Source organism: Dromiciops gliroides, chromosome 2 (genome assembly GCF_019393635.1).
Source record: "Dromiciops gliroides isolate mDroGli1 chromosome 2, mDroGli1.pri, whole genome shotgun sequence".
Taxonomy (NCBI): Eukaryota; Metazoa; Chordata; class Mammalia; order Microbiotheria; family Microbiotheriidae; genus Dromiciops; species Dromiciops gliroides.
This window is the reverse complement of record NC_057862.1, coordinates 594,095,701-594,122,130: the sequence shown is the minus strand read 5'-3', so window position 1 is coordinate 594,122,130 and position 26,430 is coordinate 594,095,701. Positions and strand designations below refer to the sequence as shown.

The 26,430-nt window shown below is 37.6% G+C and overlaps 1 protein-coding gene across 1 annotated transcript in view; it reads left to right on the top strand.

Moving 5' to 3' along the window:
- Positions 1 to 26,430, top strand: part of EML6 (EMAP like 6) — a 325,245-nt gene that overhangs the window by 223,993 nt on the left and 74,822 nt on the right. The window contains 8 exon segments of the mRNA XM_043989586.1: positions 1,490 to 1,595; positions 10,722 to 10,815; positions 17,340 to 17,440; positions 18,991 to 19,193; positions 21,996 to 22,107; positions 22,359 to 22,393; positions 22,395 to 22,487; positions 26,147 to 26,288. Of these exon segments, the coding sequence (XP_043845521.1) occupies positions 1,490 to 1,595; positions 10,722 to 10,815; positions 17,340 to 17,440; positions 18,991 to 19,193; positions 21,996 to 22,107; positions 22,359 to 22,393; positions 22,395 to 22,487; positions 26,147 to 26,288 (886 nt within the window).

Genomic DNA, 26,430 nt, shown 5'->3' with positions numbered 1-26,430 from the left:
TATTCCTCATTTTCTCATCTTTCTTATGAGTAACATGCTCTGTTTATAAATATTTAATAACCCATCTTTTTAAAAATTGAAAATAAACCAAAGGCTGATTCTTGACATTCCTTGAAATAAATCGCAAAGCCCCCATGAGCTATGTGTTGAAATGGAAATAAAGCAAAACAGGGTCTAGCTAGCATACCAACACTTCTCCAGAGTATAAGAGCTATCTGGTGATGACTCCTGTTTTTTTCGGGTGTACTTTAATATGTAGGTAATTTCTTATCTAGTATGGTTTGGTCGGCTACCCTATTACTAGGAGCCAGTACAAGGTTAGTTCACATTCCTAAAGAAGAAGCTGAATGACAAGTATTGAGTTTCCAGGGGCTGGGGGGCTGGGAACATTTCTCAGCAGGAGAAGCCAAGTAATGTTCTCCCTTGCATCCACCACTCAACAGTACTGATTTTTGGAGAGAAATGCCATATTGCTTTTTTTCCAGCCCACATGTAGACTGTCCTGACAGAGGGGGCTTACCAATTGTGAATCTCAAAGGAGGGAAGCAGGTATTTACATTTCTCCATGGATAAGAGAAACATCGTATAGGTAGAAGAGAGTCCCCAGCCTAGGAATCAGGAGACTTTTTATTATTTAGCACACTAACCAAGATTACCACTCTGCCATTCATTACCTGTTGTAATCTTGGGCAAGTTATGTCAATCCCTGCAGTTCCCTTTCCTTATGTACAAAAAGAAGGACTCAGGGGTAGCTAGGTGGCGCAGTGGATAAAGCCCAGCCCTGGATTCAGGAGAACCTGAGTTCAAATCCAGCCTCAGACATGACACTTACTAGCTTGTTGACCCTGGCAAGTCAGTTAACCCTCATTGCCCCGCTTAAAATAATAATAATAAATAATAAAGGACTCGGACTAGATGATTTTGAACATACCTCTAGCTCTACAATCTGTTATTTTACTTGTGATCCAAGTTACATATTCATTAGGTCTATTTCCTCACTGGTAAAAAAGAGGAGGTGGAACAGATGATCTCGAGGTCTCTCCCACTCTCTGAGTCTTTTCAAGAATATGGTTCTGAACTCTTCTGACCTGATTTAAGCCTGATGAGTAAAGTCCTTCATATTACACTTTCACTCTTTATTGTCTCAGTATGGGCACTACCTCTGCTAATGCAGGTGGAAGTCCCACTCCACTTTAGTAGACTTTCTTCAGGAGTTGCTGTTGTGAAACAATAAATAACCAATGGCCAACCTTCTAGTAATGGGCCTTTCTGAATGAACTTCTCTACATTGGTCTGCGATGGCAAAATACAGTTCATCAATCGTGCCTACATTCAAAGCCTTTCTAGCTGGTAGGCCTGGTTGTGTTCTGTTGGCATGACCATTGAATATTATCACCTTTTACAACTAGAAGGCATTGGAGTTTAATGACTTTAATGAGTGATGAAAATTTATTGCAAAGTAGATAATAACATTCATCTGTGATTTAAGGTTGGAAGAGATGCTGCTATCCATGTATGGGACACGCAAACTCTAAAATGTTTGTCACTATTAAAGGGACAGCATCAGCGAGGCGTGTGTGCTCTGGATTTCTCAGGTAAGCAGCAGCTATGTGTCATGTGAATTTAAAACCAGCATTACATCAAGCAAGATTTTTAAAATCCTCATTTTAGATAAATCCTGTCTCCAAATAAAGATAAATTCCCTTGTGCATAGCAAGTTACAAGAAACTAGAAAATAGGTTAATCTTGTGACTTCTATGGGAGCTGTATATATGAATGCTTCGCAGAACATCTGTTTTTTTGGGGTACTGTCAAAAAATGTAAATGATAATTTGGAGCCTAGAGCCCACACTGTACCTACACCTTGTAAAATCCAAGGAGCTGTTACCATTGAGATAATTCATTGTAAATGTTTGGCCAAGACATACATTACAGTTCTCCAACTCTGCGGGAAGCCTACTACCTCCATTTGGCAATATATACAACTGGAGGTATAGATGCCCAATCAGCAAGAACACTGTACCACACGGATACTTTAGAGATAAATGCGATGGGGGATGGGCAGGGTATGGAACTGAAATTTTGCCTTCCAAATATATTTGTCCCCAAAGCCTTAGTACAGCTTTAAGCTTAAAGCTATGTCTTTGGGGACACCTTGTATATATATATATATGTGTGTGTGTGTGTGTGTGTGTGTGTGTGTACATGTGTACTTACATATGCACCCACAGTATACATATTATATGACATATATTATGTATATAATAGCAGCTTTCAAAATTAAAAAAGAATGTATCAAGAAATTTAATCTCTAATGTACTTTGAAAAATTACTCCTGTAAAGATTGCCTTAAAATCCAAATGGAGAAAGCCAGAATTTTTCTTTTTATTTTTCTATTTCTATTATATTATACTTCTATTTATTTTCTATAGAAAAGAAAGAACTACTGGACTTGTCAAAGTCAGAAAATTAAAGCAAAAGAGGAATAGTTTAAACATTTATTAAGTTCCTCTTATGTGTCAGGGACTGTGATAAATGCTTTATAAATATTGATCTTCACAGCCCTGTGAGGTAGGTGTTATTAGGATCTCCATTTTATAATTGAGGAAAGTGAGGCAAACAGGAGTTAAGTGCTCTCCCAGAGATTACACAGATAATAAGTGTCCAGAGGCTGAATTTGAATTCAGGTCTTCATGACTCCAGGTCCCCTGGCACAATGCCCCTACTACCTGCCTTAGAAATCAAACTTGATATTAAATACTAAAAGTATCTTAATTAAACATTTTAGAAACTAATTTTAAGCTATATTTTTGGGAAATACTCTCAGTGTGGTCTGTGATTATCTTCCAGATGAATTCTAATGACTTGAATTTAGCCACTCATTTATTTCAATCTACCCCATTGAAAGTGATTTTAGGTTCTGGGGCAACTTTGAATCCACTCTTTTTGTGGAGGGGGAGGCAATGAGGGTTTAAGTGACTTGCCCAGGGTCACCCAGCTAGTAAATGTCAAGTGTCTGAGACAGATTTGAATTCAGGGTCCTTTCTGAGTCCAGGGCCAGTGCTTTACCACTATGCCACCCCTAAAGGGGAGGCAATTGGGGTTAAGTGACTTTCCCAGGGTTACACAGCTAGTGAGTGTTAAGTGTCTGAGGCCGGATTTGAACTCAGGTCCTCCTGACTCCAGGGCCGGTGCTCTATCCACTGCACCACCTAGCTGCCCCTGAATCCACTCTTAATGAAGGTAGACTTAAAAGCAAGAAATCAGTCTCACATGGGAAATGTAATCAATACGAGTGTGCTTAAATCGCAGTCCAAAGTAGTGAGACCTTGCTAAGAATTTCCTGGATTAAGCATGTGAACAGGGCTTAGTCATTTATATTGGTGAGTCAAAGAACTGACTGCATGTAAATCAGAATCCTAAGGGTATTTATGGCCAAAACTCATGTTTGAATTTGATTCAGCAGTGTCAGGTCGTTGAAATGCATCTTTCTTAACTAGAGACATACATAACAATAACACATAGAAACCATCTCAGGATTTTAAGGCAGGCAAATTTTATATTTTTAAAATATAGTATGTAAAGAGAATCTAATTTAAGAAAATATATTCTCAAGAACAAGAAATGATCAATTAATTCTAGCACTTTTCTAAAGTAAATAAAAAGACATTTCCCATCATAACAATTTATACAATTCAAAACATTTCACCTAGGCAATGAGGTAGCACAGTGGCTGGACTTGGTGTTAAGATTATCTGAGTTCTAATTCTGCCTTAAACATTACTAGCTTTATGATTCTGGTCAAGGTATTAAATCTCTCAGCCTCAGTTTCCTGATAATAATAGCACCTAACCCCCATTGTAAAGATAAAATGAAATTATATTTGTATTATTTGTAGTGCTTTGCAAACCATAAAAGGCTATGTAAATACTAGCTATTATTACTATTGTTGTTGTCATCATCATACTAAACAGTGCACAGAATGGTATAATGGACAGAAGGCTGAATCAGAAGCAAGAATACCAAGTTTCAAGTTCTAACAGAGATTAGCTGTGTTATCATGAGAAAATCACTGAACACCTCAATGCCCCAGGCAACTTTCTAAAGTCTATAAATTACCAATAGGTTGCTGATATATGTTGATGAAGGGAGTTTCCATACCAGAAGGTCCATAAAGGATGAAATTTCAGGTCTAGGCCTTTTTTTTAAAGTACCTATTTCTCAGAATTAGGAGTCTCAAATAAAGTCATGTATTTAAAGCACATTGCAGACTTTAAAGTGACATATATGTAGATATATGCTAATATATAGCTATTGAATATAGCTATTATAAGTTATTATTATTGGAGGGTCAGGAAGAAACAGACTTAGAGTAACTAATTTTCTGAGTGAATCTGCCATATCCAACTGAAAAAAATATTTTGTGTGTGTGTGTTTGTGCTGGCAGTTAGTAAAGCAATTATTCCTACAAGAACAGAAACCTAAATTAGAAAAGTGTAGACACATAAAAATTTAGTAGCTCGAATATCCCTCCCATTAAAAGAACACAGTGGAATAACATTAAATTGGACAGAGACACTATTAAACAGCTAACTTGTTCTCTCAATATCTAATTCAGAGTCTATGTATATTTTATGAACCCTAGGTAGGAGACCAACTTACTTGTCTAGTGGGTAAAAGAGGCTTTTTTAAAAATTGCCCTTTACAGTTGGCATTATAAGCTTTAAATTTATCTCTATGAACAATGTAAAAACATACATAATTAATATGCACCAGCTTAGAAGGGCTTGAAAAGGACATTACCTATTCCTCCAAAATATAATTGACGATGAAAAATGCCAATTAACTCTATAGGAAATGTTACACATGCAAGTGAAAAAAATCAGCCTATCCATTCCTTGGTTGTTTCCAGGTAACTGAATGCTTATTATCTATCATTTCAACACAACCTAAGTCTGCATGATGCAGAAAAATGAAATGCCTCTGAATGAGAGATGTAGTACTTAAGAGTCTATACATGTGTACTGTTTCCTGTCCTATTCATCAAGGACAGAAAGGGGGCATCATAGTGAGGCTAACTTTGAAGTCTTGTACTATTGTATCAATGGATGAGACTCCAACCTTCAGAAATTCTCCTGGGGAGAAGAAAAATGAGGCAGTAAATGTCACTTACTACAATTCATTTTGAGAAAATGTGAAACTTTTCTCTTCTTTTCAAATCATCATCAAGAATGTATTGGGCTTCTACTGTGTGCATGGTATTGGACCAGATGACACAGCTGCTGTGGGTGCAGATGTTATTACTAGAAGAAAAGCTGCATTTTTCATTTTTATAAACTTGTATTCTAAGGACATATTAATCAAATGAAATAATGCACACAAAGCATTTCAGAAACCTTAAAACTGTATAAAATTACTTATTATTATTAGTGTTATTACTATAATCCTTACCAGACCCTAAATTGAGCAATATTTCTATACAATCTCTGGTTTGATATTTATTTTTCCTGCACATTTATATTTAAAAATAGAGTTGATTAACAAAGTAAGACCAAATCTTAGACTATATCCTTCCAAAAAACATTTTATCAAGCATCTACTTTGTGTCAATAACTGTTTATACAGAGCCTACTATGTGTCAGGCACATTGCTAAGTGCTTTTTACAAATATTATCTCATTTGATCCTCACAACAATCCTGGGAGGTAGGTGCTATTATTATCTCCATTTTACAGTTGAGGAAACTGAGGCAAACAGGTTAAGTGATTTGCTCAGGGTCACACAGCTCGTAAGTTGTCTTAAGGCTGCTTTCAAACTCAAGGCTTCCTAAGTCTAGGCTCAGCATTTTATCCAGTGGACCACCAGCTGCCCCAGTATCACCAAGGGTTGATATTAATGTGATCCCACTCATGGAGTTCTTTCTTTCCTTCCTTCCTTCCTTCCCTCCTTCCTTCCCTTCCCTTCCCTTCCCTTCCCTTCCCTTCCCTTCCCTTCCCTTCCTTTCCCTTCCTTTCCTGCCTTTCCTGCCTGCCTTCCTTCCTTTCCTCCCTTCCTTCCTTCCTTTCCCTCCTTCCTTCCTTCTTTCCTTCCTTCCTTCCTCTCTTCATCAGGATTAAGTGACTTTCCCAGGATCACACAGCTAGTAAGCTGAAGCTGAAGCTGAAGTTGTAATCAGTTCCTCCTGACTCCAGGGCCAGTGCTTTGTTCACTGCACCACCTAGCTGTCCCCTCTCATGAAGTCTTTACTCTCTTTTGAAGTAGAAACAACAAATGCATAGATGATAAATATAGACAATAAATACACCATCCTTAGAGGGAAGAATAGAACAATACAAACACAAGAGGGTTATAGGAAAGAACTTTTCCAAAAGCATTCCCTTTTCCTTCCATACCAGTTATGCTTCATCGTCATTTTCATCATCAGTTTTGTCAGGATCACCATGTTATTTGAAAACCAACTGTAAGAAGAAATGTATACTCAAGGTGAGGGGGAGTTAGAGCAGAAGAGTGAGATAACACTATTTCTTCAAGGAGCTTGGAGGCTAAGAAGTATGTCAGAAAACAGCAAAATCAACAAAAATGGAAATGAGGGAATTATGCATATATGGAAACATGATGAATTATAAGTGTATGGAAAGATACAGAATTATAAAGGGGTAACTGTGAATGATTAGGGTGGCATTATTCGTCACTTCTCTTTGCAGTTATAAAAATAGATGTCAGTCTTGTAATTCTATGTAAAATTTTGCTTAAAGGTCTGATAATAATAATAATTGACTAATGATAATAACATTAATAACCACCTAAAAGACTTTATTGCCAATTTAAGGTTTGCAAAGTACTTTTATGCATTATTTTATTGGAGCCTTACTACAATCCCATGAAGTGGGAATAACATTGGATTTGAAATATTGGAAAGATAATTAATATAATTATGAGTTATAAAGTTATTTATTGATTATTAACATTGATTAATATTCACATGGCATAGCCATTTTATATTATATATTACATATCAATAAATAAATTAAATCATTATTAATGTTAATCAATATTAGTATAACATAGTCATATAGCTATAGATGCTATAATATTATATAGAATAGTTATAATCATTGTGTTATAATATGTGATAATGTTATTATTAATAATTTCCATTATATAGAAAAGGAAACAAAGTCTCAGAAAGGCAAAATGTCTTCTACAGAGCCACAAAGTTAGTACTTGTCCATGTTGGACTCCTGATATTTACAAATTTCTGCATGATTTCAGATAGTTATGTTTACAAAAATCACTAGTAAGATATTTGAAGGTAATATTAACTTGTCTGTAAAGTGAATGGACTACATATTCTCTAAGGTCCCTTGTGGGTCTGTGATTCTGTGATTCTTTTCACATTTACTCTCTGATAGTGACCTGGAAATTGTTAATGCAATTTCTTGATAGCTTCATTCACTAGAGAAAAGTAATTTAGCCATAGTGGAGAATTTCACTTAACCTAGCTTCTGCTTTTCTTCCTCTGTCGTGAGCAGACCTTCATAGAGGAAACACCAACATACTTTTCCAAGCAGTTTTGGGGAGGGAAGATGGGATAAGGGGAACAATCCCAACCCAAGCAAAGGTGCAGGACCTCAGTCCAGTGCCTGTGTAACAGTCTGACCAGACAGGTCCCAGACTAGGGAAGAAGTAGAATAGTCTACTCAGACAGGTGCCTCTATATTCAGAAAAGAGAGGTGCATTCCAGGGTGGATTGGGGAAGAGTCATTTGGCACATGTAGCAAATACCCAAATGTCTCGCTATTCAGTGTACTGGAAAAAGGGCCCAACTAAGTTGACTCCAGGTGAATTTAATCATAGCGCCCCTCGCAGCAACCTCTGCAGTGAAAGAGTTTTGGCTGAATTTTCAGCAATTGTCCTCCTCTTTATAATATAGATACCCAAAGGGGGCAACCATGGAAGACTCTTTCACTATATGCCAAGAAAGATTTATTTCATTTCATTTCATTTTAATTACATTAAATTCAACAAACATTAAGCATCAACTATGTGCTAGATTCTCAGATACAAAGATGAAATAAAACGAGGTAGCTACCCTTAAGAAGCTGATGAGTATAGAGGAGGGCAGCTAGGTATAGTGGATAGACTGACGGTCCTGAAGTCAGAAAGACGTTTTACTGAGTTCGAATCTGGGCTCAGATGCTTACTAGCTGTGTGACCCTGGGCAAGTCACTTAACGCTGTTTGCCTCGATTCCTTTTATGGAAAATGAGCTGGAGAAGGATCACAAGCCACCCCAGTATCTTTGCCACAACAACCCCAAATGGACTCACAAAGAGTTGGACATGACTGAAACAACTCAACAATAACAAAACAAAGAAGAAATAGATGGTTTGAGGGGAGAGATGGGGAAGGTGACACTTGAGCTGGGTCTTAAAGGAAGGGAAGATTTCAACTGATAGAAATTGTGAAGGTGGTTAGAAAGAGAGGAGGTTATAGGGAATCCATTCCAGGCATGGGGAGCAATGTAAACAAAGGTAAAAATATAGGAAAAGGCAGAAACATAATGGGCTTCAGTCTAGTTTGGCCCTAATGTTGAGTGGAAGAAGGGGAATAATGTGAAATAAGGCTAGAAGGGTAAGTTGGAACTAGATGTAGAGAGCTTTGAATGTCAGAATATGGTATTTATGCTTTATTGAGTAGGTAGTAGACAAAGAAGGATTAAGTTTGAAAAAAGAACTTTACCAATAAAGAAATTTTTGTTAAGTGACAAAAATAGAAGAAAAATTATAAGACTGTGGAGTGGGTTTGTGAAGTGGAGGCAGAATCAAGTGTCTTATGAAATAAAATATAATTATGTAATAGTCTTTTAACATTTAAAAGAAATGTAGTATCTGTGGGGGTATCTAAGGTGTTTACATCTTAGAAAGATAAACTACCCCTGATAATTTACCCAAGATCACCAACCCAGACACTTCCTGTAGCTATCATAGGACTTGTAGTATTCACTATGAAACTGATAGAACTCTGGTTTTAGTTACTTGTCCAAAAGAGACTACAAATAGTAAAGTATCTCGAACTGATTTTTTAAAGTTAAAGATGAAAGATGAGTCATATTTACTATGAATTATATATGTCAGAAATTTATGTGTGATGAAATCCAGAAAAGGAAACATCAGTAAAACCAAGGCACAGATGTTTATACACAATATTAATTCAAAAATCAAGGGATAGTAAGTAAGATGAAGGAGGCAAATTTGACCTCACAGGTATTACTGAGGCTTGGTCGAATGAGACCAGGTGCCTGAAATATGACTCTGGAAAGTAGATCTTATTTATTATAGGATAGGTAGGGCTGTAATAGCACCATATGTTAACAAGATACTACTATGTGAGGAATATAGGAACCTAGGAACAAAAAGAAGTATAGTGCAGAGTATTGGAGGAAGATCAATGGAAGGCAGAATCAAGAGTAGCATTGTCACTCACAATACACTCCAGATCACCTGGACAGAGAGAGAAATTAGAAGTGTTCAGGAAAATAACAAGCCTGGCACATATGTATAATAATCAATTCAATTCAATATCTATCGAGGGCCTGTTACATTCCAAGAATCCCAAGTCAGTCTTTGTCAGTGTTGAGAAGCAGTATTTTCTGGAGTAGGAAGGTGATAATCCTGTTGTACTCTACCCTGATCAGACAACATTCTAAGGATCACATTTTAGGAAGGTCATCGATGAGCTGGAGAAAACCCAAAGGAGGGAAACCAGAATCATGTAAGGCTTCAAGTCCATATTATAGAAGGATCAGTTGAAGGAAATTGTGATGTTCGGCCAAAAGAAGGAAGGACTGAGGGGAGACATGATCAATGTCTTCAGGCATTTGAAGGGCCGTCCCATGAAACAGGGCTTACACTTGTTCTGTTTGGCCCAGTAAGGCAGAATGAGGAGTAATGAGTGGAAGTTGAAAAGAGGCCACTTTAGGCTTGAAAAAAAATTTCTTAGTTTAAGCATGAAAAAACAATTAGAACTGCCATGGGAGGTAATGGATTCCTTTATTCCCAGCAAAGTAGGGCAGTGAAGAGAAAGCTGGGCCTGGAGTCAAGAAGATCTGAATTCAAACGCAGACTCAGATATTTACCAACTGTGTGACCCTAGGCAAGTCACTTAATTGCTGTCTGCCTCAGTTTCCTCTACTGTAAAATGAGGCTTTATAATAGCATCTACCTCCTCGGGTTGTTTTGAGGATCAAGTGAGATAACTTTTTTTTTTTAGTGAGTCAATTGGGGTTAAGTGATTTGCCCAAGGTCACACAGATAGTAAGTGTTAAGTGTCTGAGGCTGGATTTGAACTCAGGTGCTCCTGACTCCAGGGCCGGTGCTCTATCCACTGCACCACCCCATGAGATAACATTTTAAAGCACTTCTCTCCCCTCCTTCTTACTTGAGTTCATCAGGCAAAAGTTGGTTCCTGATCAGCTCTGAACAGCACTTGATAATTTATGAGGTCCTGTAAGAATGAGATTCTGCAGTATGTTGGAGAGTTCAGCTGACACTGGTCAGCTTCTTTATTCAGTGAAACCTATAGTAAATGGATTTATCACCTTTCCACTTCGAGTCTAAATACCATTCTTAGGTTCATTTCAGATTCCTTACTCTCATTTTGAAAACTTCCTGTTTTTAATTAAAGAAACTTGTCCATTGACATTTGCATTGTTTTCTTGTAGCTGATGGGAAATGTCTGGTGTCTGTTGGTCTAGATGACTTTCACAGTATTGTTTATTGGGACTGGAAAAAAGGAGAAAAAGTAGCAACAACAAGGTAAGAAAACTGCTTGCGTATGATAAAAACATTCTACTGAGGTCACCTTCCAATAAAGGTCAATCAATAGGTGATTTTTATCTGTAACATTTTATCTTCAGTCTCTAAGAAGGCATTTATGGGATTAACAACACACACGTTAAACAAAAGCAGCTTGCAGTACTTTATGGATGCCTGATCTAGCTTAGAATAGTCTTTGTGGCTAAGAATGGGAAAACTGGTTTTTTTCTAGATAAGGGTTATTTTTGTATCATCTGACTTTTAATAAATTTCCTGTTTTCTCATTTTAAAAATTTCCCGTAGAGACAAATCCTCATTTTTCTCAAGTTTGTATTCTGCACCTTGATTTTTCCTCTTGCTTTATGACTTTAAGCAAGTAGCCTCAAAGTCATTGAAGTCAGAAGTACCATTTGTCATTAGGGTAGTGCTTGCTACATAAGAGGCCCCCATCCGAGTACATCTGCTGCTGAGTTTCAAAGGAGGCAAATTGCTTCCCTAATCTACCCATCTTATAAATAGACTTTTCAAGAATGACTGCTGTTTACATGCCACCTGTCCTCCCTTATCTCATGCTCTTTCCCTGCTGAATCAGCTATGCCCAAAGCATTGCTTCCCACCCCGACTTACCCTTAGCTTAGCTGTTCACCCAGCATTGGTTACAGGCCAAAATAACTGGCAGGAGAGGTCTAATAAGACAATTTGTTGCCTGAGGCAGCATCACTTTGCTTCCCCATTGCTTTCCCTGCACACACATCCTTTAATTAACTTTCTGTCATGAATCCATAATAATTTTAAATAAGGAATTTAAACTTTGACACTCATTTGGTCATAAAATTTTCCCCATAAAATTAAACATAGATTTTGCAATTCAAGCTAATGAATGAATATATATGGTTTCAGGATGCTAGAGATGTTGAATCTGGGTGGACTAGACCTAGGGTATTAGTTCTGAATTTTCTGTGATTAAGTTCTAGAGTGTAGAAGTTTGTGGGTTTTCTTAATGAAATGATTATTTTTGTATCATCTGACTTTTAATAAATTACTTACTTCTAAAAAATAAGATTTGTAGCTGTGTGACCCTGGGCAAGTCACTTAACCCTCATTGCCTCGCCAAAAAAAAAAAAAAAAGATTTGAGGCAGCCTGCAAAGTTAAAATATATAAAATTGAACAATTAAAAATAAAAAGAGGGCAAAGCCCAATTAAAAGGGACAAAGAAGTATATGTACTAGGAAGCTAGAACAAGTTAGTTACGCTAGGAGACGGCATTTCCCTCTAATTCTCCTTGCCCCACCCCAGCTCCTAATGAGGATCTTTCCATCTAGGTTTCTCTTATTTTAAGGTACTGAATTTTAATTGGTTCTATGAAAATATGCCAACTGCATTCGTAGATAATTTCGGGGAAAGCATATGTCTGAATTTTAAAAGGAACAATTGTGCCATTTTCCATCTGGAAAGCCTTCCACAGCTGTGGATGGCTAACCAGCTGTTCACTCAGAACTATAGATAGAAATGGAAGAAAGAAGTAGCCTTCAGAGATACCATAGGACCATGTAGTAGTGTGGAAAGAGTCCCATTCTTGGTGTTAGTAGATCTGGGCTCAAATCTTAGTTTGGTCTCTTATAACCAGTGAGATCCTGAACCAATCTTATAAATTCTCTGAGCCTCGGGTCTCAACTGGCAATAACAACACCATACGGTTATTAGGAGAAAAAGGATTTATAAACTAATGTTAAAGTATTATGTCAACTTCAGTTATTATCCTGTTTGGTAATATCAATTCTTGACGACCATCTACTCAATTATAGGAAGTTGTGATCTGTATCACAGTATGTCTTATACTATAAACACAATGAATATAGTATTACTATGTAAATTGATGATACAGCCTTTATTTCTCAGGCCTCGTCTTGATATTCTAATAGAAGAGAATTCCTAGTTGTAACAATCACTTGATAGTTGTGTAGCCTTGGGCAAATCAATCTGAGCCTCGGTTTCCTCAGATGGAAAAATGAGATACTACTACTTATACTGCCTATTTCACTGGGTTTTTGTGAGGAAAGCACTTTGAAAACCTTAAATTATAGAAAATGTGAGATAGTATTACTTTATATACTTCATAGCTTAACACATTGGGTGTTAAAAATCAAAAAATGATTGTAGATTTTCTGATGGGGTTAAGCAAATCTATAGCACAAGTGAATTTCTTACCAGGCCAGCCTACACTTATGCATATGAGATATTAGTGAACAAAGCAGTTAAGGAAGTTCATAGGATTAGGAATTTATTTATATTCTTGCCACAAGATTCCTAAGACCCAATCAAGTTTCTTTCAGGTCAAGTCTGTGGCTTCCTGTTAATTTCAGGGATAATTTAAATCTTCTTGAATGCAAAATGTCCTTTCTTACATTTATTATGTCAGTATTAGCCAAAACTGGGCTTTTAGTTCATGACACACAGCCTCCACCCAGTTTTGCTGTATCCTTAGATTATATGGAAGGGAGTAAAATATAAGAAAAATGGAAACTTAGAAAGGACCTAGATTGTGAAGGGCTTCAAATACCAAAAAGAAGATTTTATATTTGATCCTGGAACAACTATAATTTGTTGAGTAGAAGAGTCAGACTTGAACTTTAAGGTAACTTGGGTAACTGAGGCCCCAGGGTGGTGGCTATGTGAGTGGAGAGAAAGGAACACATACAAGAAATATTGTAAAGGAAAAAATGATAAGACTCGGCATCAGATTAGATATGTGGGGTGAGTGTAAATGAGGAGTCAAAAAATGACAACGAGGTTGCAAGTCTGTTAGACTGGGAAGCTGGTAGTGCACTGAACATTAATTGGGAATTTTGGAAGAGGAGAATTTGAAGGGTAAGATAATGAATTCTGTTTTGGGGTGTTGAATTTCAAATGTACAATAGGCAGCTGATTTGAGACTAGGGATCAGGAGAGGGGTTAGGGCTGGGAAAATAGACTTGAGAATCTGGTCCATGATAGTTGAACCCATAGGAGCTGATGATATAATCAATTGAAATAACAGAGAAAGGGGGAAGCTAGGTGGTGCGGTGGTTAGAGCACCGGCCCTGGATTCAGGAGGACCTGAGTTCAAATCTGGACTCAGACACTTAACATTTACTAGCTATGTGACCCTGGGCAAGTCACTTAACCCCAATTGCCTCACCAAAAAAAAAAGAAAAAAGAAAAGAAAAGAAATAGCATAGGAGAAGAAAGAGGGCCCAAGGAAAGGCTGACTCATAGTAGGTGTGACTTAAAGGAAGATCCCACGAAAGAGATTGAAAAAGTCAGATAGCTAATCATAGAACCAGGAGAGAGCAGTGTCATGAGAATCTAGAAAGGAGAGAGTGTACAAGATGACAGTATCAAAGGCTGCAGAGAGATCAAGAAGGATAAGAACTGAGAAAAGGTAACTAAGAAATCATTGGTAACTTTATATAGAGCAGTTTCAGTTGAATGATGAGGTTGAAAACTAGATTGCAGAGGGTTTACAAGAGAATTAAAGGGGAAGGTCACAGTAAGAATAAAGAACAGTGTTAGAAGTCATAAGACAAAAGGAAAGATAGACTGACAAAACATTATGATCAGATAAAGGAATTTCAGAGTTCATGAATATGGAACAGTTGTGAGTGATGGCAGCATTAAGGTATCACCATCTCTGTGTACAGCTGAGGTGGGTGGAGCAGGTCATGAGAAATGAGTAAACTGAGAAATTGGAAAGTTATAATGTTTGGGAGTATCAATATGTATATTGTAGCACCCTGGTGTAAAGGTAAGAGTTAGAGAGAAGAGAAAGACTGTGAGCCAAGTGCTGAGGAAGGAAGGAGAATATCCCAGGGTTCTATAGATAACATCTACTCCAGAATCCAGACTGAGAGATAAATCTGGATTGAATGAACCTCAAAAGAAGAGTGGTCACTGAGTAATGATGGCAGAGGGAGAAACTGAGAGTGGCCATAGAGAGCAAGGAATATTCTGACTCCCCGACCATTACCACTGTGGAGGGGTTACTGGTGAAAGCTCAACCAGTCTAGGAAAGGGAGAATAAAGAGGGTCTGTCAGGGAAAGAGGAGAGGAAAATAAAAGCATTTATATAATTCCTATTATGTGCCAGGTTCTTTGCTAAGCACTTTACAAACATCTTGTTCGATCTCATTACTCTGTAAGCTGGGTGCTCTTATATCCCCATATTAGAGTTGGGAAAATGGAGGCAAACAGGTTAAGTGACTTGCTGGGGGTTGCACAGTAAGTGTATGAGGCTAGATTGAAACACAGGTCTTCCTTACTCCAGGCCCAGCACTCTATCCACTATGCTTCCTAGCTGTCTCACCAGGAGAGAAAGAAATCTCAGTGAGTTCAAGAAGACAGAAGCAGTAAGAAAGGAAAAGTTGAATATGAAAGCAAGTTTGTTAACTATGGAGCAAGTGTTCCAGAGAACTCAGTGGAAGGTTCTGGTAGTTCTGGAGTGGAACATTTGGGTGTTAGTGTTGAGGGGGATTGGAATGAAGGAACAGTTGGTGTGTACTTTGGGATGTAAGTTATGTAGTAGCCTCTGTTCTCCCCTTTCCAATGATGTAGTGATAACGTTAGTTGAGTAACAGCACAATGGACTGAGTCACAAGATTATAGAGAAGGGTACTACAATATAATTGCCTCTCAAATTGTTCTTAGATTATGATAAGTCTTCATGTCTCCACACTGACAAAGAGCTCTCACCTCTAGGGAGAGCAGGCAGCAGCGAATCTTTGGTACAATTTGAGGATGGGATCCTCTTGCATATGTAGATGGAGGGGGGTGCTTTATTTCTGATGTTTTTCAGTAAATCTCACTTTTGATTTGACACTTTGATTTTACTAACCCCCTAACCTTTGAAGGTTTTAGGGCAGTCACTGGCCAGAGTACAGATGGCTAAGTTCATGGGGAGTCTTTCTGAATTCTTTATTGGTCTTTCGGGCAGTTAAACCTTGACATATAATAATTAATAACCTCAGCAGTCTCAGACACAGGTAGCTGTTGTCTATACAGGAGGCTTGTACTATGCAATTTTTCATAATTAACCTACAGACGACCTTGAAAAGCTACTCTTACCTTAAAATGGAGGTAATGGTTGAAAATTCTGTGCAATAAGGCTTTTTATAAGTTAAAAAATAGGGTCAGTTAAGTGGCACAGTGGATAAATCATTGGCCCTGGATTCAGGAGGACCTGAGTCTAAATCCACAGTTTGCGGAGCCCCAGGCCAGTGTGCACCAAGGCATAAAAACCTCAAATAACAATTAATTCTTTACAGGACTTACTAGCTGTGTGACCCTGGGCAAGTCACTTAACCCTCATTGCCCTGCCCTCTCCCCCCCAAAAAGTATCATCATATAAGTTAAAAATACTGGGGAAATTTGTTGAACTTTTAACAGGCAAGCTAAAAGGTTACAAATGGTTTTATACATATGTGTGTGAATGGTATATACCTATAGATAGATATATTTCAAAACCCTTACTATGGTTTTCTTCCACTTAAGTCTCCCAAAATGGGGGTTACATTGGTGATTTCTGTGTATAATAATTAATAAATTTATTCAATCCTATACAGGGGTTTAGGCTATTGCTTAGTCTTATTTCTACAGTCAGAAATTCATGCATCAGTGGCCCCTCTTAATTTAAGAACATGTTACAGAAGTCAAACAAGACATTAGGCAAGAAAAAGATAGCTGTAATAAATGCATAATCTAATTGGCTGAGTATTTCTACTGAATGCACAGATTGTAACCCATCCACACTTTTTTTCATCCAGTTCAGTTCTTGTCTTTGTCCTTCCATAAAGTTTCCCCAGATGATCTATCAATTATACTGGTGACTTTCCATGACTACTGTCTCAGTATTCAGTATTCAGACTGTCTGCCTCTAATTAATAACTCTTACCTGCCCATCTCCCCAGTCAGATTCTACATGCCTGAATGACACCTTTGGTTTCATTTTTTGTGCACAGCATATTAAAAATAATATGCTACAGACTAATTGTTCCCACCATGTGTCTCACCATTGCCACACATATCACCTTCTGTTCTAGAACAGATGGTGCGACTGTTGTCCAAGGACCATTCTAGCCATGTGGAGCCTAAATTGGCCATCAGGTAGCATGTTCTTTGGATGTGGTGATCTGTAAAACAAAGAAAAATGGAAAAATGATGATTGATGTACATTATCTTATCCATTGTTTACACCATAATTAGGACAATGTTGATATCAACATTGAAGTGAAGTATAATGATTCAAATATACAATGAATTAAAAGCATTGTCCGATCCATTTAAGACTTTGTATAGACCTATTTGTGAATTCCTGATTCCTCCCAAACTCTATATATGCATCATAAATGTTCATAATAAAAAAAGGCCAAACAAATGGCCAAAAATGAAGAATATTTTTAAATATTCCATTTATTATTCAATTGAAAAATCTTCTTGGGCCCCCCCACCCCCCGTTTAACCTAGCATTTTTCCTGTTTCTCTTTTACAGAGGACATAAAGATAAGATATTTGTAGTGAAGTGCAACCCACATCATGTGGACAGACTGGTTACTGTTGGGATAAAGCACATCAAATTCTGGCAACAAGCAGGTACTTCTTTTTAATTCATCATTCATCTTGAATTTATTATTATTTTTGGGAAAGTAGTTAGGGGGAAGAGAGTAAGTCTCTAATCCCAACTGAAGATGTGTATGGACATTTTTTTCTTCCTAATATCACTTTGAAACTTTTGCTTGAGATGTCAAATGTTGAGATGACATGATTGCTTTTTCAATATATAGATTGCCATGTGGATGTGAATAGACATTTTCTACATATCATAATAGTAACTGGCTTTTTGTAATACTTTAAGTTGTACAAAGGTGTTGGCATTCATTATCTCATTTGAGCCTCTCAAAAACCTTGTGAAATGAGCTATTAGGATCCCCAGAAGAAGAAACTGAGGCCCAGAGAGGTTAAGAGACTTACCCAGGGTTATTTTGTAATGCAGGACTGGAAATCTTACACAGATAATGTATAAAGGTTTTTCCAGATGTAATTGAGTTCTCAACTCTTCCACAAGCACTCCAGAGTGGCATGATGTTCGTAGAGTCAGAAAACCAAGCAGAACGACTGACTGGAAATTAACTTAGCAGGAACATTCTGAACCCTTTATTAAGGGAATTTTGGGAAGGAATTTATGGTTCTCCCCTTCCACCTTCCAATTAGAGGGGAGAAGCGATTGGGCAATGTATCACTGGTCTCACATCGCTCTCTCTCAGAGAGTACATTCAATCCAAAACCAGGCACATATCAGGTGTTTAATAACTGCTTGTTGAAATGAACTGAATGATATTAATGATGAAAAAATTGATAACCTATCAAAATATGAGCAATTTACTTTTTCATTAATAGGATCAATTTAATAAGTATACACACATATGTAATACATGCATGCAAACATTTACACATACATGCTTATGTGTATATGTGTGTATACGTGTACATATCCATAGTTCTTACTGTGTACATGACACTATGATGAGCTCTAGGGACATCACACCAAAAATGAAACAGTACCTGCCCTCAAGAAGTTTACATTCCACAAATGAATGCAAACTGTATACACATAGGAGGCAAATAGAAGATAATTTGAGGAGGGAGAGAATACTAACCACCAGAACAATGAAGAAAGGCTTCATGCTATCATAACTTTAAAAAGAAGGGCACACAGTGATAAATCTGATAGGCTCATTTTAGTAACTTTCCCATAAAACAGAACACATTATTCCCACAATAACACTTGCTGTGGGAAATATATTTGTGCAAGCACAGAATTCTGTTTTTGTTACCTGTTCAGTTTTTTTTTAATATATATAGAAACTTACATAAAGCATTCTTAATTACAGTGGTTTCTTGAATACTACACTTAAACTTCTCTGAAACCTGACTTAATATACATATTTGGAATGCTTCCTCCAGTGACATTTTTTCTGCTTACTGAATTATCATTTTCAAGGCAGTTTCAAAAGGAATTGATTCACCCTTCATTTATTTCATTTATTTATTTTCCACTTAATATTCATTCTACCCACTCTTTGAAGATAACATCAAGGATATTCACCAGAAGTTTAATAAAACCTTTTCTCCTCCAACTCCAGGTGGGGGCTTTACATCTAAACGAGGAATCTTTGGCAGTATCGGGAAACTGGAAACAATGATGTCTGTTTCTTATGGACGAATGGAAGACCTGGTTTTCTCTGGAGCTGCAACGGGAGATATTTTTATTTGGAAAGATATTCTTTTACTTAAGACTGTGAAAGCTCATGATGGGCCTGTTTTTGCTATGCATGCATTGGATAAGGTATAGTACATTATTTAAAAGTCTGTTGCCGATTGACTTTTCCCCCCCTTTATGTAATGAAATTAGGAAGAAAGACAAAAAAAAAGTCTAGGCATCTGGAAGTACAAGGTTGGGAAGTAGTAGCTGGGAGGAAGTGGGGGAAGAAGTAGTTTGGGATTTAAAAAAATTTCTTTTTTTCTTCCTGTCTCTCACTTTTTTTGTCTTTCTCCATCTGCATAACACCTGTCTTTTAAAAATCATGTGCGGCATGAGAAAACATGGCCAAAAAAATTCTCTGAGGCTTTTTGTCTAAGAATTAGTAGGAAGGGGGGCGGCTAGGTGGCGCAGTGGATGAAGCACTGGCCCTGGATTCAGGAGTTCCTGAGTTCAAACCCGGCCTTAGACACTTACTGGCTTTGTGACCTTGGGGGAGTCGCTTGGCCCCCATTGCCCTGCAAAAAAAAAAAAAAGAATTAGTAGGAAAATCTTTATAACACCGTTTAGTTCAATTCAGAGGACTGTTTTTAGCAAAATATTAGCAAAATAGGTGAAGAACTACAAGTATCTGTTGTTTTACTCATTGTTCCCATTATCCTGTAAAAACAGACCCCATGGACTAGTCCAACCCAGTTTCCTTGGGTGACTCGATTTTAAACCTTTGATAAAGCGGCTAGATTGAGGTCTACCTGCCTCACTGCTATATTCTTGCTCCAAGCAGTATCATGCAATGGAAAGAGTACTGAATCTACAGTCAGGGGAGCTGAATTCAAATCCTGGCTGTGCCACCTCTGTGACCTTGAGCAAGTACTTAAACTTGTAGACTTTAGTTTCCTCATCTTTTAAATAAAAAGAGTTGGCCCAGATCACCTCGAAGGTCCCTTCCAAATCTAAATCCTGAGATCCAGATTATTTGCATTTTGTCTCAAAATACTGTTTGACTTTGTCCTAACAGATTTCAGAAAGTGCTGAATTCTCTTTAGTGCTCTATGTAAGCAATTTCTCTCATCTATTTTGCAAGCAAAAATGGCTTCTGTAATTGTGATTGGCTAGGCTGTCCAGCCAGCTCAGGGCTTCTCAGAGCCCCAGGCAGTTTGAGTGTCTAAACTGACCTAATCAGGTCAGAACCTGGTTTTCAGAGTTGACACTTACTTGTACACAGGCCAACTTGTGGTTGGTCCCAATTTAAAACATTTTCTTACCATATGTTAATCTATGAATACATTATTTTTATTAATAAATGTATTTTCATTAAAAGTAGGAGATGCTCTTTAAAAATAACTAGGAATAAAAATATTTCTACCAGCACCATACTTAAGGATAGAGATGTGGGCCTCTTAGATGAAGATACCTACCCCTCTACCAGGACAGGTTGACACCTTCTTATAGTCTTAGAGAGTTGCCTAGATTTAGTGTCAATCTATCAGTCAACAAGCCTTTGTTCAATGCTTCCTATGTGCCAAGCACTGTACTGAGTCACTATGTTGTGTTAAAAGTGTGACTCGAACCCAAGTCTCTCTCCCTGGCTCCAAGGCCAGCTCTCTATCCACAGTGCTATGGCTTCTTCTCTAGTTCATGGAGAATGTTAGTTTCCCTTTTAATCACTTGGTAGATTTAATTGCAAAATCATAGAAATAATAGGAACTTTGCAATATCCTTTGATTTTGTGGAAGTAACTCCATATCGAAAATAAGGATGATAGTATTTCAATTCATAAACTCCTAAGCATCACTTTTTGGTAAAGGATGGAACTAGTGCTGTGATTTTATCACCATAAGGAGTTCCAGATGAGGAACCTCCTACCAGTTCAGATCAGCACCTTCTTTTAGAAAGCTGCCTAGTGGGCAGCTAGGTGGTGCAGTGGATAGAGCACTGGCCCTGGATTCAGGAGGACCTGAGTTCAAATCCGGCCTCAGACACTTAACACTTACTAGCTGTGTGACCCTGGGCAAGTCACTTAACCCCAATTGCCTCACAAAACCAAAACAAAACAAAAAAAAGCTGCCTAGAGCACCTCTATTAAGTGATTTGCCCAGTGTCACACAGGCAGTATATGTCAAAAATCCAACTTGAAGCCAGATCTGACTGGTGTCAAGTAAAGCTCTCAACCCACAATACCTCTTTTATCTTCTCTATTTACCTCCAGTGAAATGCACTGGAATGAGTATCTCAGAGGAAGCAGAATTAATTATTGCTTGGTATTTTGCTTTAAAAAAAAGGAAATGACTTATGAATAAGGACAGTTGGTGTGTATGGTAAGTTGCCAGAAGCAAAGTTCAGTGATAATACCAATAAATCATGTGCCTTGATCGAGAAATAAAGATAACTTTTTTTAAAAAAAATACTCAATCTGTTAAGCAGTTTGCCTGCCAGTTTTTCAAAAGATGAACCTGATTTTAATTAGTGTGGAAATGGATGACATTTAATTATATGCTAATGAGCAACAGCAGGACCATAAGACCCTAGATTTGGAGTTGAAAGAGCTCATCCAATCCAATCCCCTCAAATTATAAATGAGAGCTGAGGCCAAAATAATTTTATATGGCAAAATGCCTGTGTTGCTTTTATAAGAAATGTGTGTGCCTTCTCCTGGAACTTGAATACAAATATAAAAGCATTTTTGAGAAAAAAAAGTCTATAGATTATCATAACTAGAATTTCTGGTGACTATGGGACCAAATATATTGATGTGTTCTTTGAAAAACAAGGCAAAATTAAAAAAAAAAAAGGACTTCTCCCAAGTGGGTGTGTTATTTTAAAGATAAAGTAAATTTTGATACTGAAAGATTGGTATCTAATACACGCTCTGCATTTGTGCTTTTACAGGGTTTTGGAACAGGTGGAAACGATGGAATTGTGGAACTCTGGGATGATATGTTTGAGAGATGCTTGAAGACTTACGCTATTAAAAGATCCGCATTATCAACTAGCTCTTAAGGTGCCACTTGTAAATACACAGTAGTAATGGTTCCATTCCTATGAATGGGTCAATATCGATGGACCCTCAAAAACCCTTTCCCAAATCCACTCTCATCACTCTCTACACACTCAGAGCTCCTGCCCTTGGTAGAACCGTAAAGCAGTAATGGCCAAACACTTAAAATGATCAAAAACTGCTTTCATACCCAATAATATTTCTTTTCTTTCCATCTTTAATATGCCAAATACTATTTCCTATCCCCCAACCCAGGTTGCTCTTAGAAGACAATCCTTCAATTCGTGCCTATCACTTTGGGGACAGGACATATCCTAGTAGGGACCAAGAATGGAGAGATACTTGAGATTGCTAAGAGTGGCCCTAAGACTCTGCTTGTTCAGGTACAGTAGTCTCATAAATCATAACTGTATCTCATACAAGGCTATCCTGAATAATAGTGAGCTCTAAAGTAAAATCATCCTTTGCAATTGCTATAGTGAGTTCCCAAGAGTGTGGGGTGGGAAACCAGGCTGCCTAAGGAGGGACAAACTGGCCTAAGTCATAAATAGAGACTCCCCTGCTAATTCTGGCTGCTGCACTTCCAATCAGGGCAAAATAGAGAGACCTAATCCCCCACCCCAAAAGGCATCAGTGTCAGGCTTGAACAAAATAGAAGTCACAAAACCTATAACTTTAGGGTGAAGAACAATGATTTTAGGTCTGGGGATAGTAAAGTTTTTATGAACTGATTTCATAAGTATAAATAAAGCTTTAGGTCTTTGTTGTATCAACTGTCAGTTACATATCTCCTGCTGTGAAATCTCCCTAAAACTGAGATTTTTATGTCTTTTTCTCTGCCAGCTGAGTGTATCTCTGCTAAGATGTTCTTATATAGAAAGGTCCATTGCACATCAAATGGCTTTTCAGCTTTATGAAGTTCTTTTGTGGCAACTAGGTGAGTTGATGTGGATAGACTGCAGGACCTAGAGTCAGGAAGACCTGAGTTCAAATTTGACCTCAGATGCTTACTGGCTATGTGACCCTGGGCCAAATCATTTAATCTGTCTTCCTCAGTTTCCTCATATATAAAATGGGCATAATAATACCATCCATATATTAGGTTGTTCTGGGGATAAAATGAAACATCACCTATAAAACACTTTACAACCTTAAGGTACTAGTAAAAAGCTAGCTATTTTTAGGGCTTCTAATAGCTTATCTTTTAATCAATAGTTCCTTTGTATTTGAGCCATAACTGGTATACTTGAAATTATTGTATATTTCTCCTAGTAAACATTAGTAATGTTATGTACTTATATTGCATAAATTGCCTGATTATCACAGAATCTGAGTTGAAAGGGAACTCATTGGCAAATCTAACCCAACCTGTACCTACGTACTTGGAAATCCCAATACAATCTTGCCAACAAATGGTCATTTCAGCCTTGGGGACGTGTGGTAAGAGAGAACATCATTACAGTACTTCCTAGGCAAGGCATTCTCTTGTGGTGAGCTCTAATTTAGGAAGGTTTTTTTCTGCCATCGAACCTAAATCTGCCTCTTAGCAACTCCGTCCCAGTACTTCTTGCCCTGCCCACAGGAGCCACAAACAACAAGTCCAAGCCTTTCCTCTTCCACATGAGGGCCCTTTGAATACTTGACAACTATCACACTCTGTTCTCTACATCTTCTGTTCTAGCTTTCCCACTTAAAACCATGTGACCTAGAACAAGTCACTTCATGGTTCTGGGCCAAAATTTAATCTATAAAATGAAGGGGTTGGACTGGATGTTCTCTAACTGTTCTAAATCTATGAACCCATCATACTATTCTCTAGGCTAAACACCCACAGTTGCTTCAACTGATCATCACATGACATATCCTGAGCCTCTTCTTTATCCTGGTTACCCACCTTTATATTGGTCGCCCATCTGTGTATTACTCTTGAGCTTTTCAATGCCCTTCCAACAATGTAGTTTCCAGAACTGACCATGATATTCCTGATGTAGCCTGATGAGGGCTGAGTCCAACAAGACTATCAATTTCCTACAATGGATACCATGACACTCATGGTGGAGTCTAAAATCGATTAGTTGTTTCAGCTGCCATATTATTCTATAACTCAGTGAGGCTTGTACTTCACTAAAAACCAAAGATCTTTTTTAGGTGAAGTGCTAACTAAACACATATCTCCTATCATATACACGTATGTGTGTGTGTATATATATATATTTACTTTTGTACCTAAATCTAAGACTGTACATTTGTTCCTATTAAATTTTTTCTAGCTAAATTCATCCCAAACTTCTATAGCTAGGTCCTAATTTGTGTAAATACCAAATCCCATGAAATGGTCACATTATTTAAATTCTCATTGCTGCTTATTGCATTGGACTGGAACCAGTTATCATGTCTTATATAACTATAACTTTAAATAGTACAAAACAGGAGCTCGGCAAAATATTTTCAGATGCTGTGTCACCCAATGTATTCACTCTCCCTGTGTCATCTGTATATATATATATAATATATATATATATATATATATAAATATATATATATATATATATATATATTTTAGTGAGGCAATTGGGGTTAAGTGACTTGCCCAGGGTCCACACAGCTAGTAAGTGTTAAGTGTCTGAGGCCGATTTGAACTCGGGTACTCCTGACTCCAGGACCGGTGCTCTATCCCACTGTGCCACCTAGCTGCCCCTAAATTACCCGATGTTTAATAAGAAATGTATTCGAGGGGCAGCTAGGTGGCACAGTGGATAAAGCACAGGCCCTGGAGTCAGGAAGGACCTGAGTTCAAATCCAGCCTCAGACACTTGACACTTACAGCTATGTGACCCTGGGCAAGTCACTTAACCCAACTGCCACACCAAACACCCCTCCCCCTGCCCGGTTCCGCCAAAAAATCAGATAATTTATGGGAAAGAAGACCTAAATATGTAATCAATGTCTGAAAACTTTAGTCTGAAAATATATCTTATCAACATCAGAGAATTTATAATAAAGAGCAGCTTAATGAATGAAATCAATGTGGGAGAAAGCCTTCAGGTACCAGTCACTTTTTGTACCCTAAGAAAACACATACTTTATAAATGAAATAAATGTTGAAAATACTTCAGTTGGACTTTTCTCCTTATTGATACCATAAATTCATACTAAAAGATACCCATAAATTGGCTTAATATAGAAAGTCCCTTCAGCTGAAACCTAGTCTTTGTTAAATAATAGATAGATTCACACTAAAAGGAATTAGATTAACATGGGTTATATAAAAAAAGCTTTTAATTGCATGTCACACTTTGTTCAAAATTAAATATTCCACCCTAAGAATGGGGGGAGAAAACCAGTGAATGTAAGGAAAGTATTCAAAATTCACACCTCTTTTGACCAACACAGTAAATTTATATGGGAGGCAAGATAAGATTCTAACAAATGGACATTTTAAGTCTAACTCAAATAATTGCTCTTAAAAATGTACCATCTGTGAAGAGCTTGTTCTCTCAGAATTCCATTTCTCACCTCAGTGGACTTTGTCTTGTCTATCCCCATGCCCTGAATGCTCTTCTTCCTCCCTTCCACATCTTGAAGTTCCTAGGTCCCCTCAAGATTCAGATCAAATGCCACCTCTGCCAAAATAGACCTTTCAGATTCCATCATTGTTTGTGACTCCCCAAACCTCTGTTTTTATTTATTGTTGGTGTAAAACAATACATGTGTGTATGTCTATATGTGTGTGCATGCATCAGTGTGTATGTTGAATTTACTTACCTATGTACCTTCTGAGTTTTCCCCAGTAGCATGAAGGTTCTCTGAAAACAGACCCAGTTCCATCTCTTCATTCCTGTTGCCTAACAGAGGCCTTGCACAGACCTAGTCCCAAATAAAGTACTTCATAATGCTTATTAATTGAATTATCAAGTATTTGTAGTTAAGTTGAACGAGTTTGGAATCTTTGTGCTTCTACAGAATTTGGAGCCTCAAAATGGGGACTAGAATTTCAAGAACTATGAAATCAATTCCCCTCACTCTGTTTCCCTTCAAATAGGGGCATATGGAGGGAGAAGTCTGGGGTTTGGCAGCTCACCCTCTCCTGCCTATCTGCGCGACTGTGAGTGATGATAAAACTCTTCGAATCTGGGAACTGTCATCCCAGCACCGCATGCTGGCTGTTCGAAAGCTCAAAAAAGGTAACTTCGGTTATCTTATATTTATGATGAACTGTCTAAAACTCATCCTGTATAGATGTCATTAGTATTATTCAGAACAGTAAGATCCAATTTAGGCTGGGCTGGGTTGTGTATTTCTTTTTCAATGTACATCTCTGACATT